Genomic DNA, 17,363 nt, shown 5'->3' on the forward strand with positions numbered 1-17,363 from the left:
CAGGGGGTGGTTAAATTGAGTATTAGGAAATAATTCTTCATGGAAAGAGTTGTCAAACATGGGAACAGGCCACCCAGAGAAGTGGTTGAGTCACCACCCCTGGTGGAATTTTGAAGATGTGTGGATGTGGACAGGGTTGGATTGGCTATTCTGGATTAAGGACTAGAGCTGATCTTCAGGGTTGATCTTCCAACCTAGAAGATTCTATGTTTCTATGACAGTCATGTTTATTATTCAGTAGTTTGTCATACTTATTCCTAGAACTACAAATTCTGCAGTTTCAAAAAAACTGAAGTTGATCTAACTAGTCTGCACTCCAGATGCTTGCATCTTTTTGAAAAAATTGAACATCACATCTGCCACTTCCTATTAGCGTGGTACGGAGACAGTTTAACTGTTGCACCAGTGTGGAAAGCTTAATATTTTTCTTCTTGAGACAGCTAAGAGCTCTTGCATGCATACTAAACAATCAGGGTAATTTGTTGTTACTTGCTGTTTGACTACTTTTTTCCTCCCCTGAATACTATTCTATTGTTCAACTTGGAATAGTGGTTTAAGCTCAGCCACTGCAAAGGAAACCCATGTGCAATGGATTGAGCTTTTCTCTTTTGCCACTGCTCCCCCTTGAACACTTCTTTCACACTTTGAACATCTACTGGTCTCTCTTTGAAACTATTTATTTAAAAAAAACATATATTATTTTGTGGCATTTCCCTCAAAGTTCTCCTTGTCCTTTCTTATTACAGTTTTAATGTTCTGGAATTGTTCTTTTTGGCAAGGGGACATTCCCTGAGCTGATAATAACTTCAATTTCTGAAATTTTTCTTAATTCTAGTTCAGTTTTCTGTGCGAATATACATTTTTCCCCCTTTTCAAGTCAGGGTTTCTTGGATTTGCTTCCAAATGCATTGCTGTACATTTTTACAGGAATGCAAGCTACAAGATCTGATTTTGTCGGAGAACTATCTGTGACCTAGGAAAATCTCCAGTGCCTTTAGATTGATGTAGATTACAAATATCTGTAAGCACCTGAAGAAAGTACCCTGTCAAGGTTTGCTATGGATCCAGTGATGTAGGCAGGTTTAGTACATCCAATTTTCAGTTTGGGAAATACTAAATTTATTTTTTCTTATTGCCTTATTTGAATGCCATAGATGTGGGTTTTTCTTTACTGTGATTTTAATTTGGAAGTGGGTTCCTCTACAAAAAGCTTCTAAGCATTTGTTTTTTGTTTCCCTGTTCTAATTTACTAAAACCCAAAAAGGCATGATATAGATGGCCTGTATTTTGTTTATGGAATAACAGGAACTTCAGCTAAAATGTGCCAAGACTGATAACAGAGCCATTAGAGGGAGTCAAGAGAGAGCTTTTTAGAAGAGTGATGAGACACATGGGAGCTGCACATTTGATAGAGTGGAAGCAACACAGTTTCTAAAAGTTTTGAAATAAACATCTTTGCATGAGATGAATGTCCAGCCTTCCCAAAAGGTTCTCTGCCTAGCAGACATAACCTACTATTAATTGCTCAGGCTAAAGGCAGAGGCTTCCTGAAACTCATTACTGGCATTATTGTGCCAATCTAATGTATATGAGCAGTAAATTAATAATTATTTGTTGATATTAGTCAAAAAACTTGCTTGAACCACTTAATTCTTAACTCTGAATTATAGAAGTAAAATAGCAGAATTTGAAATTTTTTAATGTCATGTTTATTAATTGTTGTTGTTCTCCCATTGTACATTTGTCTGCATATTTCAAGGCTGTACAAAGACTGGTGTAAGTGCTTAATACCTATTAACAGATTAACCCACTTTAGTCAATAATTGACCCCTCCTGCAACCAGAGATCAGATATATACCAGGAACATGAGCAAAGAAATAAAATAATGATAGATGTTGTAAAAACCAGAAGAAAAAAATAGATAGGAAAGAAAACAAGGAAATAAAATAAGCATGTTCATTATGAATGTGATTGGTTATTGTGTCTCTTAATAGTGAAAACAGCTCTTTATAATATTGTGGCTATACTAACCATGAAGCAGATGAGAAGAAGAGTACCAATGTTGTATTACCAGACAGTCTGGGAACAGAAGGGGTTGTATCAAGAGACGTGGCCTGTACCACGGGTGGGGTATGGGTGTTATTGGTAGGGTGCCTGATCCTACAAACAATACTGGAGTGGCGCTTGCTGCCATGGGTAATCTCCCAGGTACAGACAGTAATGGTACAGACACTGGCACCACAGGGACATGGCTTGAGCTTCCTGCTGCCTGGGGACTTCTAGGAGCTACTTTAGGTGCAGGCATAAGCTAGAAGTGGTCTTCTGGCTGCTCTGAGCTGCATATTTGATTCACAATGGTTGGCTTCAGGGTGCCAAAGTGCAGAGATCAGATCCATCTCTTTTTTTCTTAGATCAAATTCTTAGGACCTCTAAAGTTTGCCCTGGAATGAGTCTGGACTATCGATTACACAAAAACAGTAGGCAGAGGAGTATGTATCTGCAGGGGAAAAAAACCCCTTTTTTGAGACCCCTTTGCAGCAGCCAAGCTGGGACAACAGCTGACAGGCAAGGGTGTAATAGACTCACTGGACAACAATGGTACTAGGCAAGGTAATAAGCATTATGCATGTTAAGGTTTATGCTAGCTATGAACTTCATGTTGGTAGGAAAATTGACACAAATAGTAAAGTGACATAACTTGTACCTATTTGTCAGTCAACATAAAAAATAGGAGAGAAGGCAGCCATGAGGGAAGAAGCAGACATACACAACCCTCTCCACCCACATGCTCCTCATCTTCCCTGCTAGAAGATGTATCTATGCTGTCAGTATCACACAGGCCTATTTTGTCCCAGAGCTAATGACAGTTCTGCATGAATGCAACCTTCTTTAAAAAAAAAAAAAAAAAAGAAGCAAGGCCCAAACAAACATGCAAGTATGATAACTTAAATTGATGAAGAGTCTCATCTACAAAAGACAGTGAATAACATCAGTTAAGAGGTGGAGAGCCCCTCTGTAGCCATGCCATACTCATCAGGTCTAATACTTGATCTAAGAGTGGTCATCACCACATACCTAATTTGTACATTAACTTAATTTTTTCTGAGAGGGTTCACAATTTTTCCCATGAAGAGTATAGTGTTGTCCATATTTATGACCATTAGGAAGGGCCTGTCGAATCTAACAGTAATTGGGACGGACATGGGCACTATTTCCATGCCTGTGGCAGCTGCTGCTTCGGTGCCAGTCTCATCCACCTTTACCACAGCCTTGTGAATAGCCTGTGAAGAAACAGACATTTGACAAGTCAAGGGAGTACAAAACGGGTCACTTAAATAAGAATGAGAGTTAAAAGTGCCTGAAGAAATTACTGGTAAGAAACAAATGTCAGATGGACAGGCGTGAGTCCACTGCTTAAAGATAGCAAACTTAGGGAGGAAAAATAAAATCAGCAAGCTACATGCAGCACAGCTTTCTAGCCCCAGAGAGGAAAAGTTACTCTCCAGGAAAATTTACTCTGGAGGGGCATGTCCCTGCTAGTGAAAACATTTGCTTTGTTTCTTTTCTTATTCTTTGCATCCACTTATGGAGATCTCTACAGCTAGACCAAATGTTAAGAGAGTAAGACCATATTTAACTGTGTATTAGAAATTCATACAGTTGAAGAAACAACATGGATAGAAACCTTAAATTATGTTTCCTATGTTCCTTCATGTTTTGGGGAAAATGGGACCAAAGATGAAGGGCCAGAAATGGAGGGTTAAAGCACAGAAACACAAAAGTTTGACCTTGTGAAATCAAGACACTGACAGATCCTGATTCGCTAATGTCCACTTGAGGTCATGAGGGCAATTGTTTTCTTCATTAGACAATTAAGTTTGCCCCAGTTGTCAGCCTTAAACTCTAGGTTTATTGAAGCATGATCTATCTGTAGCTTCTACCTGAGCCTAGTAGTAATTGTTCATATGCTTGAAGACAAATGTTTGTCATAACTGCATTTTTGTTTCTCCCAAACAGTTTAAAAGCAAGCAGTGTGTTTTTCCTCTTCCCTCACCTCCATAAAATACAAGCAGTGATACATTCTACAGCTCCCTACTTGCCCACAAGCAGGCTAAAGAAGGCAGACCCAGACAGAAGCAGCCAGTGGTGACTGTAACAGCTGCAAGAGGGTACCAGCGTGTGGATAGATAATGATTTGGTCATGTATGTTTTATAAAGTTGCCCCATGCAGGTCAAAATAGCCTTCTAAATTAAAAAATTACAGACTAGTAAATTGCTCATACAGTGCAACTAACGTGGATAAAATACTCTGCATGCCATCAGCTGCCTTTCTATGGAAGCAAAGCCTCTTTACATGAGTTTTGCACCATGAATAGCTGTGCAGAAAGTGATGCAAGTATCAGTAACCATGGGCCCATAAAACAAAAAGCAGTATGACTTACCTGGGAAATTCTGTGCTGGGGCTGCCCAGTGATCCCAGAGAGGTCAGCCTTATCAGTGAATAGATCCATGATGCCCATTTTATATAAGATATCTTTTAGGTTATATGTCCCATAAAGCGTGAATTTCGGAAGATACAAATTTACTGAGCTGCCAGGAAAGAAGCGCAAGAATACAATGAAACATTTGATCAGTTATCACAGAACAACATAGACTCATAAGAGGAAAACTGATTTTGCTTTCTCCCTAAAGACATTTTGCCTCTAGCCTCCCTCTAGTCTACATAGGAGATGAAAATTTTCTGAAGTCAGTGATCTCTTCTGCAATCAGCTGGAAGCACCTTAATCATGAACCATTACTGAGGATGCACCTTGTGAAAAAGAGACTCCTTTAGGTGTCTCAAGCTGAGCACAAAAAAAAAAATCCAACACATTCAAGTTCATGGAATGTTACTTTTGGAGAAAAAACTGGCCTTGTGTATTTATCATATAAAACAGGACAGATAAAATGGAACTACATCCGCTGAAGAAGCGGGACAATAGTAAGTAGTGATAAAAGGCATGGCAAAATAAAAGACAAAAGCAAATTTACAGAATATAGTTAGCCAATAGATAACTTTTTTCCTGTGCCAAGCCCAGTGTCTGACTTACTCAGTTTTAAGTGACTAGATTGCTGCTTTGCATAAATTAACCAAAGCTCTGTGTTTCTGACTCATTTTTCCTTGTTTTTCCCCTAAGTACCTAACAATTACTTTTCAAAGGTTAAGCCCAACATTTACGGCTAGAAGCAGCATAATGAGACAGAGGTTAGTGATAGCACTGACATTGGGTACTATTACCTGGTGAGAAACCAGGCCAGCTCTCCAGGGCTTTAGGTCAGGGAGATGTGGAGCACCTAATGAAGCCAGCCAAAGAGAAAGCCATCCAGTGGGCAGGGGGGAAGGAAAAGCCCATACCTCCAGCATTGCACAGCATCTAATGTCAGCTCTGGCTGCATCCAAAAGCAAGAGTGCTGTGGATTGATAACAGGTTGCTTGAACTCTTGCTTCTCCCTGATTTCAGTCCGTGCTGATTGCTGCCCTGAATGAGGGTGAAGCTATCACTGGATCATCTGCATTACTGTTACCTAAAGGCACTCCTTCACAAGCCCCCACTTGCTTCTAGTACAGAGCAAAGGGAAAGCCAAAGACACACAGGAGCAATGCAACCAGGAAAGGAGCAGTGGGATACACTTTCCAGGAGTGAAAGTGAGGTTTTCTCTTTAGTTCAGCCATTTAAAAGATCTCAGCTGTCTGTACTGATGACACTTCAGCACTATTCTCTTTGTCAGCCACCAGAAATGAAAGATGTCCTTCACAACATTTCTGCCACTAATATCATGATCAATTTGCAGACAGAGAAGGGACAAACAGGTAGGTCACAGCCTTTACATGATTCCATATAATACTTTCATTTATTAAGACCTCCCAGAGACTCCAAATAATAGCTGATACAATCAATTGTTTTAAAGATTAAAGGGAAAAGAGGAATTTGTGTCATTATTTTCTAGGAGAGAATGGTTATGATGAAAAATGGGGAGCAGCATGAAGCAGACTTGTCTTTGACTGTGATTCTTTTTCATATTGTAAGATGGAGAGAGGAAATATAAATTCCTCCAGTTGTATTTAGCATTCATCTTGATAATTGTAAAGGTAATTGTTTCTTTGGAAAAATTATACCTAAGTATTTTGAGTCACCATCTTTTTGTCCTATAGTCACAAGCCACATAGCTACTCCCAGAAGTTTCAAAACTGTAAAGGTGCACAGAGAATTACTTTGGTTTTGCTGGGTTTCTTTTTTTGTTTGTTTGGGGTTTCTTGGTTTTTTTTTTTTGTTTTGTTTTGTTTTTTTTGTTTTGTTTTGTTTTGGTTTTTTTGTTGTTGTTGTTTTGTTTTGTTTTGTTTGGTTTGGTGTGGTTTTTTTTTTGTTTGGTTTGGTTTCTTTTTATTGTTGCCGTTTTGGGTTTTTTTTCCTTTGTTGTTGTTTTGGTGGGGTTTTTGTTTGTTTATTTTGTTTGGCTTTGGTTTTTTTCACATATTGAGCTTTGCCTTCACAATTGCTGAATGGAAGTTGTTATTTCAGCATTAACTGCACAGTTGCTGTTAATTTCAATAGTCAGAAATTAAGAAAGAGACAAGAAAAGAGGCTGAAGTGGTAGGAATACACTTGTAAATAGAAGGCAGAAAGCTTCCCCCCAAAAAAGTGAGAAGGGGTCTAAGTCAAAAACTTGGGCCTATTAAGAGCTGAAGATGGGAAACAAAATGCATAAATCACAAAAGTCCTAATCTGTGAAGGTTTTCAGTGAGTGCAGTCCTGAATGTGAGAATACATGGACACTAAATCAGCCAGATCCAATTTAGGTCAGGAAATTTCTTCTACTGCTTAAAGCAGAGCTAAAAATTGCATATTGATTTTGTGTAATACCCCAGCACATTTGTTTCCTTGGCTACAATCTGAACCAAGAACTGCAGAATTTTACCTTTTTGTGACTAATGTTGTCCATCTTGACAAATGTTCACAAGACAATCTTTTCTCCAGCTTCCTCATTCTTCCTCTATCAGGCAGAATAAAAAACGCTGAAGCACCTCCTTTGTAATCCATTTGCACCACAGTGGAAGACAGCTGCTCATCATAGCCATGCTTGAACAGGCCCATTCCAAACATCATTGGGACTTCAACAACCTTGGTCCCATCCACAAAAAATTTGCTCATTTTGGTGTATTTTGGATCGAAAGGTTTTTCCCATTCAGCTTGAAATATAAGAGACACAGTTACAGGATATTTTTAAGGACATTAAACCATAGGACATATTATCATAGGACACATTCTTAGATGACAGAAACTGGAACAGATGGATCAGATTCAAAGACAAACCAATTTGCAATGATCACTTGATCTTACTAAATACTCAGAATAATTCAATAGCAACACACAGTTGGTAGAACATGATGTAAAACTCTCTCTCAGATCTTACAGCAGGCTGCAAAATCCTTCATTTAGATGAATTATCAAGGGTTCTAACTTGCACTTTTCCTCCATGATGACAGTTTTGAGGAGCCTGTAAAGTCCTCATATAATGCAGCCTTTATCTAAGCTCAAAAGAAGGTTCTCTCATTTTCTTATTCCCAAATCAAAATAAGCTTGTAAAGGGTGACATGAGGGATGAATTCTCCAGAGAAATTAAGGGATTTGGGTTACTTGCAGAGAGGTGTTGGTACCTCACATTAGCTGATGATGTATAGAGTCATAAGGAGCTTAATTTCACCAGACTGCTGAGTTAGGAAACAAAACAGCAATAGCAGAAAACTTTTCCACTGTCATCTTCACCATATTAAATTTTCAAAGGTTCCTCAGTTAGTCATGGTGAAACAAACCATCCACATTGAAGCTCTGAAAGGTTCTTATCCTCAGTGGAGAGGATTTTCAAAACCAAATTCCAGGTATCCACACCGTACGTTTCAGAGGCTGAGCAAATTTTTTAAAAAGGGGGAAATTGTGGAATTTTGGAAAGGCTTTTTGTTGTTTTTATTTTAATTTTTAAGAAATCTTGTTGCTCTGTAGTAAATTTTGCCTTCTAGAGCAAAACTAACATTTTATCAAATGTAATGGGCAAAAGTAGAGCTGTGACACTAAGTAAAATAAGTGGCATCAAGAAAACCATGAGACAAGATGCAGTCCTGTTGACTGCTGATTTCTATTTGAACACTGATTACTAGGCAACTTGTTACAAATGAAATAATTATTGTCTGCTTTTTCCACCATCTGACACGGCCTGCACTACTAAATAGCTTTCGAAAAAGTGAAATGAGACTTCTTCAGTGCATGTCTTGGTCTCTGAAAGCATAGATTGACAACTGCAGTGCTCTGAACAGGGAAAAGTTGCTACTTTTATACATTTCATATACTTTATATACTTCATTAATAGTGAATTCTATCATCAGATATATAATATGCAGAACTTTTACATTATTATGCTTAAGGGGAAAAAAAAAGCAGAATGAATCACAAAAACATGACTGATGCAAGTCCTGAAAAACTTAGACATTTATCTAGTCCTCAACTCAGGGAAAACCAACTGATTTCAAGAAGAACTTTGCTCGAGAACTGCATAGGATGTTAGGACCACTACTCTGGGCTTCAGGAGGGCAAACTTTGGCCTCTTCAGAGATCTGCTTGGGATAAAGCCATGGAGGGAAGAGGGCCCCTGGAAAGCTGGCTTGTCACAACGATGTCATGCAGCTCTATAGGCTGGGGGCAGAGTGGCTGGAAAGTTGCCCAGTGGAAAGGACCTTGGGGTGCTGATTAACAGCAGCTGAACATGAGCCAGCAGTGCCCAGGTGGCCAAGAAGGCCAATGGCATCCTGGCCTGTGTCAGCAATGGTGTGGCCAGCAGAACCAGGGCAGGGATTGTCCCCCTGTACTCGGTACTGGTGAGACCATGCCTCCAGTTCTGTTCAAGGCCCAGTTTTGGGAGCCTCACAATGAGAAAGACATTGAAGTGCTGGAGCACTGAGGGTGACAGAGCTGGAGAAGGCTCTAGAGAGTCAGTCATGTGAGGAGCACCTGAGGGAACTGGGGTTTTTTAGGCTGGAGGAAAGGAGGCTGTGGGGGGGAACCTCATTGCTCGCTACAGCTGCCAGAAAGGAGACTGTAGCCAGGTCAGGGTCAGTCTCTTCTACCAGGCAACAAATGATAGGACAAGAGGAAATGGCCTCAAGCTCTTTCATGGGAGGTTCAGGTTGGACATCAGGAAGAATTTTTTCACTAAAGAAGTTGTCAAACATTTTAAAAAGCTGTTCAGGAGTATGGTAGACTCATGATCACTGGAAATGCGCAAGAAATGACTGGCCTTGGCACTTAGTGCAAACAATTTATTTGATATGGTGGTGTTCAGTCAAAGGCTGAACTCAAAGATATTGGAGGTCTTTTCCCACCTTAATGGTTCTATGATTTTCTTGATATTCAAGGATGACCTCCACCAATCACAGGAGTGATCCATCCTAACAAAGAAGGAGTCAGGTAAAAATTCCAGGAGGCCTGTGTGGATGAAGAAGGAGCTCTTTGGTGAACTCAAACACAAACAGGTAGCCTACAGAAGGGGGAAGCAAGGACAGGTAACCTGGGCGGTATAAAAAGAGACTTTCTGAGCCTCCAAGGAATAGATTAGGAAAGTTAAAGGTGTGAAAGAATTAAAGCTGGCCAGGGACATTGAGGACAATGAGAAAAGCTTCTATAGGTATGACAATGATAAAAGGAAGACTAGGGAAAATGTGAACTCCGTCCAGAAGAAAATGGGAAGCCTGGTTACCCAGAACATGGCTGAGGTACTCAATGATGTTTTTTCCCCTCAATCTGTACTGGCAAGTGCAGGGACTGGGAGAATGAAAGTAGTCCACTGTAGAAGAAGATCAGGTTCAAGAATATGGGAAGAACCTGAAGATGAACATGTCCATGGGACCTGCAGATCATGAGGGAAATAGATGGAACAGCAATACCACTGTTCATCATATTTGAGAAGTTATGGCAGTCCAGTGAAATTTCCGCTGACTAAAAAAGATAAATGAGAGCTCTCATTTTTAAAAAAAGAAAAGAAAGATCCAGGAAACTACCAGTCTTTCTCACCTTTTTGAGTGGCAAGATATGGAGCAGATCCTCCTGGAAACTATACTAAGACACATGGAAAATTAGGAAGTGATTGGTGACTAACAACATGACTTCACTAAGGGTAAACTGTGCTAAAGGAAGATCAACTGATGTCATCTAACCAGACCTGCGCAAAGAATTTCACACTGTCCTGCATGACATCCTTGACTCTAAACTGGAGGGAGGGGTGTGAGAGGTGGCCCACTGAGTGGATCAGGAATTGTCTGGATGCTTGCATTTGAAGGCTTGCAGCAGTCAATGGCTTGTTGTCCAAGAGGAGATCAAGGGATGGCCAGTGCTCCTCAGAGGCTGGTATTAGGACAAGTGCTGCTCAATATCTTTGTTGGTAAAGTGAACGGTGGAATTGAGTGCACCTTCTGCAAGTTTGCCAGTGACACCAAGATGGTGTGGTTCTGTTGACATGCTGTAAGGAAGTGATGCCCTCCAGAGTGAAGGGATGCCACCCAGACAGAGAGGGTGCCATGCAGGGAGAGTGAGACGGGCTTGAGAGGTGGCCCCATTAGAATATCATGAAGTTCAACAATGCCAAGTGCAAGGTCCTGCATGCAGGTTGGGGTGATCCCAAGTATAAATACAAGCTGGGAAAATAATGGATTGAGTTGAAAGCAGACCTGAGGAGAAGAATTTGGTCCTGTAGGTTGATGAGAATCTCAGCATGCCCCAGCAATGTGTGCTTGCAGCCCAGAAAGCCAAACACATATTGAACTTCATCAAAAAAATGTAGCCACCTCCACTTCTGCTTCACTCTGGCAAGATCCCACCTGGAGTACTGCATTTAGCTCTGGGGTCTCCAATAAAAGAAGGATGTGGATCTGTTGGAGTTACTCCAGATGAGGGCCATGAAAATGATCAAGAGGGCTGGAGCACCTCTCCTATCAAGACAGGCTGAGAGAGTTGGGGTTGTTCAGCCTGGGAAGAGAAGGATCCAGGAAAACCTTAGAGTCCCTTCCAGCACCTAAAAGGGGGAAGTACCTATAGAGGAGGGAAGACTTTTTATACAGGCAGATAGTGATAGGACAAAGGGGAATGACTTTAAACAGAAAGAAGGCAAATTTAAATTTAGATTAGATATAAGGACGAAATCCTATACTATGAGGGTTGTGAGGCTGGAATAGAGAAATTGTAGATGCCCCATCCCTGGCAGTGACCAAGGCCAGGCTGGACAGTTCTTTAAGCACTCTGGTCTAGTGGAAGTTGTCCCTGCCCATCGCAGGGGGATCGGAACGAGATGATCATTAAGGTCCCAAGCCATGACTATCAGTTAACACACAGATTAGACAGAGATGATATTCACTAATACTTTCCTCCTATTTCAAAGGTACTCTTATTCCTGTTCTTACATCTATCCTAGGGGGATACCTTCTAGGCACCTTCCTCAAGTGCCTCACAGCGCTCAAGCAGCAAAATTAAATTCAAAGTATTCTTTGTCATTATGATCTTGACTAAGGAATGAAAAAGGATTGCTGTAATATAGTGAAATGACATGTCTTGTGGGTCAGAGTCAGGAAAATATTGCCAGACTTTTGTTCTTGAAAAAGAAATTCTGCACTATGCTACACCACGAAAAAAATTGTCACCAGTAATGTGCAAGGAAGTTTGTAATGCACAAAAAGAGGACAAGCACCTGAAAGTATGGACTGGTTATACAGCTAAATGAGGTTTAGAAATCCTCTCCAGATTAATCCCAGCTCTAGATAATTAACCTAGTCTTGATCTCAAGACTAAAAATTGTTATTATAATATTGCGATGAATGCTATTCTTTAATCCATTTGCTTTAAAATTGGTGAGATAAAACTGAAACTCCACCACCTTTAGAGGAGCTAGGAAATCTTTGCAGTAGTAAACTGAACATCTCTTCAAAAAAAACTAACAACCCTTACTGTTAGAACATGTAAAAATTAACTGTAATACAAAGTCATCTTTAATATAAGGTTTCTTGGGCTTTTTGTCCCCATTGTGCTAGTAAAATTCATTGCTCATTTTTCAAACACCTTTCAGTAAAAGAAAAATTGACAAGTTTTTTTGCCTGTTTTGAAAGATGTACCTGATGCTTAATAGAAGTCTAAATGAAAACATTATTTGAGATAAACGAGTAGGTTTTCTAGAGAACTAAGAAACATTAGTCATCTGTATTTCAATTAGCTCCATTTAGTTGTGCCAAATCTTCAGACATTATTACAAGGAGCAGAGATGCAGATGGAAAGCAAAACAAAACAGAAATATAGTTCTTAATTATTTTCACGGGAAGCCTCACATTGGAAAGTGCAAGCATCCAGGTTTGAAAAGGATAGCTTTTCTCTTAAAAATTTATCTAATATGCCATCTCCATTTCAATTAACAAGCTTGATGATATTTTTATCAGATAAATTACAGAATATTATTTTTCTGACCACAAATACTTTGCTTTCAGCATATCATCTGTAAGAGAGAGAAAGTTTGAAATAAGATGCAATATCTGTTATTAGACCACTGATTGAGCCTTACAGCCTTGATCCTCTTCTTCTCATTAGATCAGAAGTCTTAAAAGCTCTGGGAACATCTGAAGACTGTATCTAAGCAGACTGCACAAGTTAATTAAGAAAAACAAGCTTATTGTCAATAGGCTTGTATTTGATACTGTTGGGTCCATCTCTCCACTGGAAAATATTAGAATCTGCAAACCAAAAAATAAAGGTTGAAACCTATGCCTCTAGACACACTGGGACTACAGACATGCTATCGGCAAAGGCATAGTTAGTAAAAAAATAAGGAGAACATGAGTGTGAAACTAAAGCTATTGTAGCTTGTTTAGTTTTCAATACATAAACATACACAGTAACAGCAAGGCTGTTGTCTAAATATATTCTGTTTGATAAGATGCTAATTTTTCCTTTAATAGCATTATTTGCATTTAACTCTGAACTTGCTGAACAAAAAACCAGATGGATCTCAGCCAAGAGAGTGCTTGAATACTACTAGACTGTATAGGATTAGATGCTTTACTGCCTAGAGGTGCCTTCCTCAACATGTATTTCACTTAATTTTCTGAAGGAAAGAAGTTTATATATTAAAAGATATGGGAAAATTTGCCATACATTTTGCTAAGAGTTATCAGTGTCAAGTAGAACATAATTTCCAATAGCTTTGTTTCTAATTAAATATAAGTGAGGACCAAAAGGGAAAGATATGAGTCCACCTGCAAAACCATATTGCAAAAAATGATGAAGTCTAAAGCTGACCTGAGGAAATAATTTATGGAGTAGAAGAACATGATATGTATATCTTACCGTTAAAATAGATATAGCTAATAAGGAGAATTTCAGTAAGCGGATCTAGGTTATTTATGAGGTCCTTGATTTTTCCATTCGTTCTTCTTCCTACATATTCATTGATCTTTATCTGGGCTTGATTAGCCTGCTTGAAGTTCATAGGATAAGCTTCTCCTTCATAGAAGTTTCTGAGATTACTTAAAAACTTTTCTTGTGGCTTCAGTCGATCAAGCACAAACAGAACATTTCCCATATTCAACTGTAACCCCGCATTCCTTCTGTTTACCATTTGCATGAGTTGACGATAACCTTCATGTATCTCATTTTCAGAAATCTGACCAGGGTTAAAGCAAAGGACCCTAAGAATCTGTGTCAGGGTGTCTGATCTGGCACCCAGAGTCAGCATTGCAAAGGCGGTTGAGATGCTCAAAGGAGAGAAGAAAACATTTCCGTTGTTTTCACGAGAAGAAATATCTTTGTAGAAACAACATGCAAATCGACAAACACTGTTCCTTATATTCTGCCATGGCATGTTTTGGTTTTCTTGTGCTCTTGGATTCTGGTTTCTTACCCCTTGTGGATAAGGCTCATAGCAGTAACTGTTGGAAAGGATTCCAACAAGTAAAAGACACAGGGAAACCAACATCTTCATATTTCTCTGATTCTGTAATAGAAGAACAGTTACATTTGGCTTACAAATCTATTCACCTTGTGTTTAGGAACACATCAATCCCTTCACTATACAGAGTTAGCTTAGCACCAGTGACTCCGAGATGTTTGAATCGGGGGAAATGAGCTTTCTATTTCAAGGAAGCAGACTCTGGAAAATTGCTCAACCTACTGAAGAGGTTATGAAATAATAAAAATTAAAGTCAAAGAGGGATGAGGTAATTCCAAATACACCCTCATTAAAGTTAAGCCACAATTCATTTTAAACTGTTTTTTTCCCAATATTCTGTTTTCAATGTGGCTTTAAGTGATGAAAGAGTCAAAAGCACAGGTTTATAGAGAAGAAAGTAAGAGATACAGTCAAGGCTAATCAGTTAAATTTGGAAATTTAACTGATGAAAAATCAAAGCAGAAGAAAGGCACATTATACCTCTTCTGTGAAAATTAAAACATAGATCTTTGAATGTGCTGCATATAAACCCATATGCAGGCACTTAAGAGAATGCAAATGCTCTTGTTTATGAGGAAGTGATGAACATTTATGGTGATTTCATGAAGCTTAAACAGTTGAGCACAACTAAAAGAAAAAAACAACTTCCACAAAAATAACGAAAGAAATAGCAATTAGGATGTTATCAAAACCCTGAGAATACAGTGCTGCTTATAAAGACAGGGAAAATGAGTATGTACACAGAGCACCAAAAGGAAATAAGTGTGCCTGCTGCATACAAAGGCATGCCCAGCCCAGTGACTGATTCAAATCACCTAAAAACAAAATAAAAAAAAAATAGAGAAACTCTAGAGGAATATTGTATTTATCATCAGAAAGATAGAAAAGGCTGATTTGGCGGACAAGTTTAAAATGGTTGAAAGTGAAGAGGAGTGAGGAAATTCTGGAGGAACAAAGACACTGAAAAAATACAGATAGAACAGGAAAGCCTTTTCCAAAGCATGGAAACCATTCATTCCACATCTATGATAATACTTTCACCTCTAGAAATTAATACTGTATCACAATCAGTGATGCAGTTCAATAACTTCTGTCAATAGAGAGAAGTAAAGATGTAGAATATCTGGAAATCCAAAACATCCTCCTGTGGTATGTGATCATTTGACCAACCAAACCTTTTATAAAACAAAGCTCTCTCTAGGGGAAAAATATCTAAGGTTTTGACTTGCAGTGAGAAATACAGCCCCTGAGTTGTAAAAGCTCTGAATCCTTATCAGCTCCCACCATGATCCCACATTTGTGTTCTGAACTTTCCATAATTTGGTTTCTCCAAAACCCAGTGAACTCAGAATGCTGATCTCGGCTTTAGAAATAGATGCTCTAAATACTCCTTAATTCACCCTCTGAATATCATGGTCATGGAAATACTGCTATAGCTAGGAAGGGCCTGAAGCCCATGACAAATCACTTTCAGAAAGTGCACTTTCATATCTAGAACACATTTAAATTCAAGCTCTGATTTGTTTGTGACTTCTCCCACCATCACTCATACAGTAATTCTTTTAGCCAGTTTCTTTTTTTTTAATACTCTCTAGATGCTTTAGAGAGCAATCCTTAAGACCCCAATTTCATTTCATTTCACGTCCTACATTTGTTATTATCATTAATGTACTTAATTTAAAACACTTATAAATGCAGTTTTCCTAAGGAGAGTCATGCGGTACAAATGTGCCAATCTCACAGAGGATTTATCTTTTCTATTTAAAAAAAAACCCAAAATCATAATTAAACACTCCAAGAAACTTTAAGCCAAAACTTGAATGTGAACATAATAATTTCTCAGTTGAACATTCAAAAATTTTTCTCCTGAATATAATTTTTGACAATTTTTCCACATTTAAGAAAAACCCCAAAACATTACTTACAGTGAATTCAAAAGGGTCCTGTTGTATTCACCAGGTCTGCACAGGTCCTTGCTCAGTTGTTTATGCTGCTGGATACAAAGCAGGGTATCCTCTAGTAAAGGTTAAGATCATCTAAGGGCCATGACTCACACATTATAATTTTAGAGATTAGTATGATGTCGAAACTAGTTTTACTGGACACTTTACTGAATATGCTTTACACGTGACTTCTTATTATTCATGACTATCTGATCACTCTGGTTAGATTCAAACCCATTTTCCTCAAACTGAACCTACTTTTTCTTAATATCAAACACTCATACACATCTCAGTTGCCTGAATCTACTATTTCATGAACAAGTTACCAGAAGCAGCAACTACAGAGAAATATTTTTAACATCATTTCCAGAATTTCCAATAGCATTGCTGCCACTAAGACAGGAGGGCAAGACTTGATGCATCAGGACAATATGAATTTTTGTGCTCTACCTTGCTTTGTATCTGCATATCCATGGCTAGGGTTGATTGTCCCCAGGGGAATCCAGTGACGATTCTAATAGGTGCAGGGCTTAAAACACTGTTGTGGCACACTAGCAAATGCTGTCAGATGTGTACCTAGCTATCCCCTCCCAGACAGGGAATCCACTGACAGCAAAAGCTGTGATATTGACTCCTGGGTCGCTTGTATGGCCCTGTGCCCAGAGAAGAAGAATGCAGCTGGGATGCCATTGAATGTAGGTGATTGCAGTTACAAGCATGGCCTGGGGACAGGGGGTGGAAACCGAGGAACATGGGTGTTAAATAGAGCAAGTCTTTAGATCAGCTTACTATCTTATAATCTGGGATGTGGGGAGCAATCCCCTCTGATCGTGTGCCAAGTTCAGCTGGGTCACATCAGACAGCCTGGTATCCTGTGCTCAGCTTTACTCCTGGGTGCAGGATGACTGAAGCATCATGGAAGGGAACTCTGGGGACCACATAGCTCAAACCCTTGCTCAAACCAAGGTCATATACATTGAGTTGCTCAGGATGATGTCCTGCTAGGTTTTGACTCCCTCAGAAATGGAGATCCACAAGCTCTCTGGGCAATCTCTCTATTGCAGTGTTTGACAACACTGACACTAAAACAAGTTAACAGGTTTTCTCACATTTAAGTGGAACTTCTTGTATTTTAATTTGTGCTCATTGCCTCTTGTCTTGTCACTTGATGCCACTGAGCAGACACTATCTCTGTCTTTACTTGTCTCATCAAAAATATGGTGATCATACATTGTTGAGACCTCCACAGGTCTTTTTCTCTGAACTAATATTACTAACCTTTACTCTTTTAGCCTCTCCTCATACTGCAATTCTTCAATGACGATTCTGGCACTTTAATGGAGTCATTCTGGTTTGTCCATGTCCTCCTCGAACTGTGGAGCCCAGCTCTGCTTGCAGCTCTCCAGATGT

The 17,363-nt window shown here is 39.2% G+C and overlaps 1 protein-coding gene across 1 annotated transcript; it reads right to left on the reverse strand.

The window, feature by feature from the left end:
• Nucleotides 1-1,829: 1,829 nt before the first annotated feature.
• On the reverse strand, nt 1,830-17,302 carry LOC102041724 (alpha-1-antiproteinase F-like). Its single transcript, XM_005417863.2, has 6 exons — nt 17,232-17,302; nt 15,936-16,003; nt 13,410-14,055; nt 6,958-7,228; nt 4,443-4,590; nt 1,830-3,281 (listed from the first exon to the last, which is right to left on the reverse strand). Exons 3-6 carry the CDS (start codon nt 14,041-14,043, stop codon nt 3,093-3,095), a joined length of 1,242 nt encoding a protein of 413 aa, XP_005417920.1. The 5' UTR covers nt 14,044-14,055; nt 15,936-16,003; nt 17,232-17,302; the 3' UTR covers nt 1,830-3,092.
• Nucleotides 17,303-17,363: the final 61 nt, after the last annotated feature.

Source organism: Geospiza fortis, unplaced genomic scaffold (assembly GCF_000277835.1).
Source record: "Geospiza fortis unplaced genomic scaffold, GeoFor_1.0 scaffold23, whole genome shotgun sequence".
NCBI classification, from domain to species: Eukaryota; Metazoa; Chordata; class Aves; order Passeriformes; family Thraupidae; genus Geospiza; species Geospiza fortis.

Bases quoted from the DNA above. Each gene is read 5' to 3' on its own strand.
- LOC102041724 (XM_005417863.2), bottom strand. From the start codon at position 14,043: ATGAAGATGTTGGTTTCCCTGTGTCTTTTACTTGTTGGAATCCTTTCC. The intron at 4,591-6,957 runs GTAAAATTCTGC...CTTTCCTGGCAG, and splicing joins ACAACATTAGTCACAAAAAG to CTCAGTAAATTTGTATCTTC. The intron at 3,282-4,442 runs GTAAGTCATACT...GTTTCTTCACAG, and splicing joins CCCAGCACAGAATTTCCCAG to GCTATTCACAAGGCTGTGGT.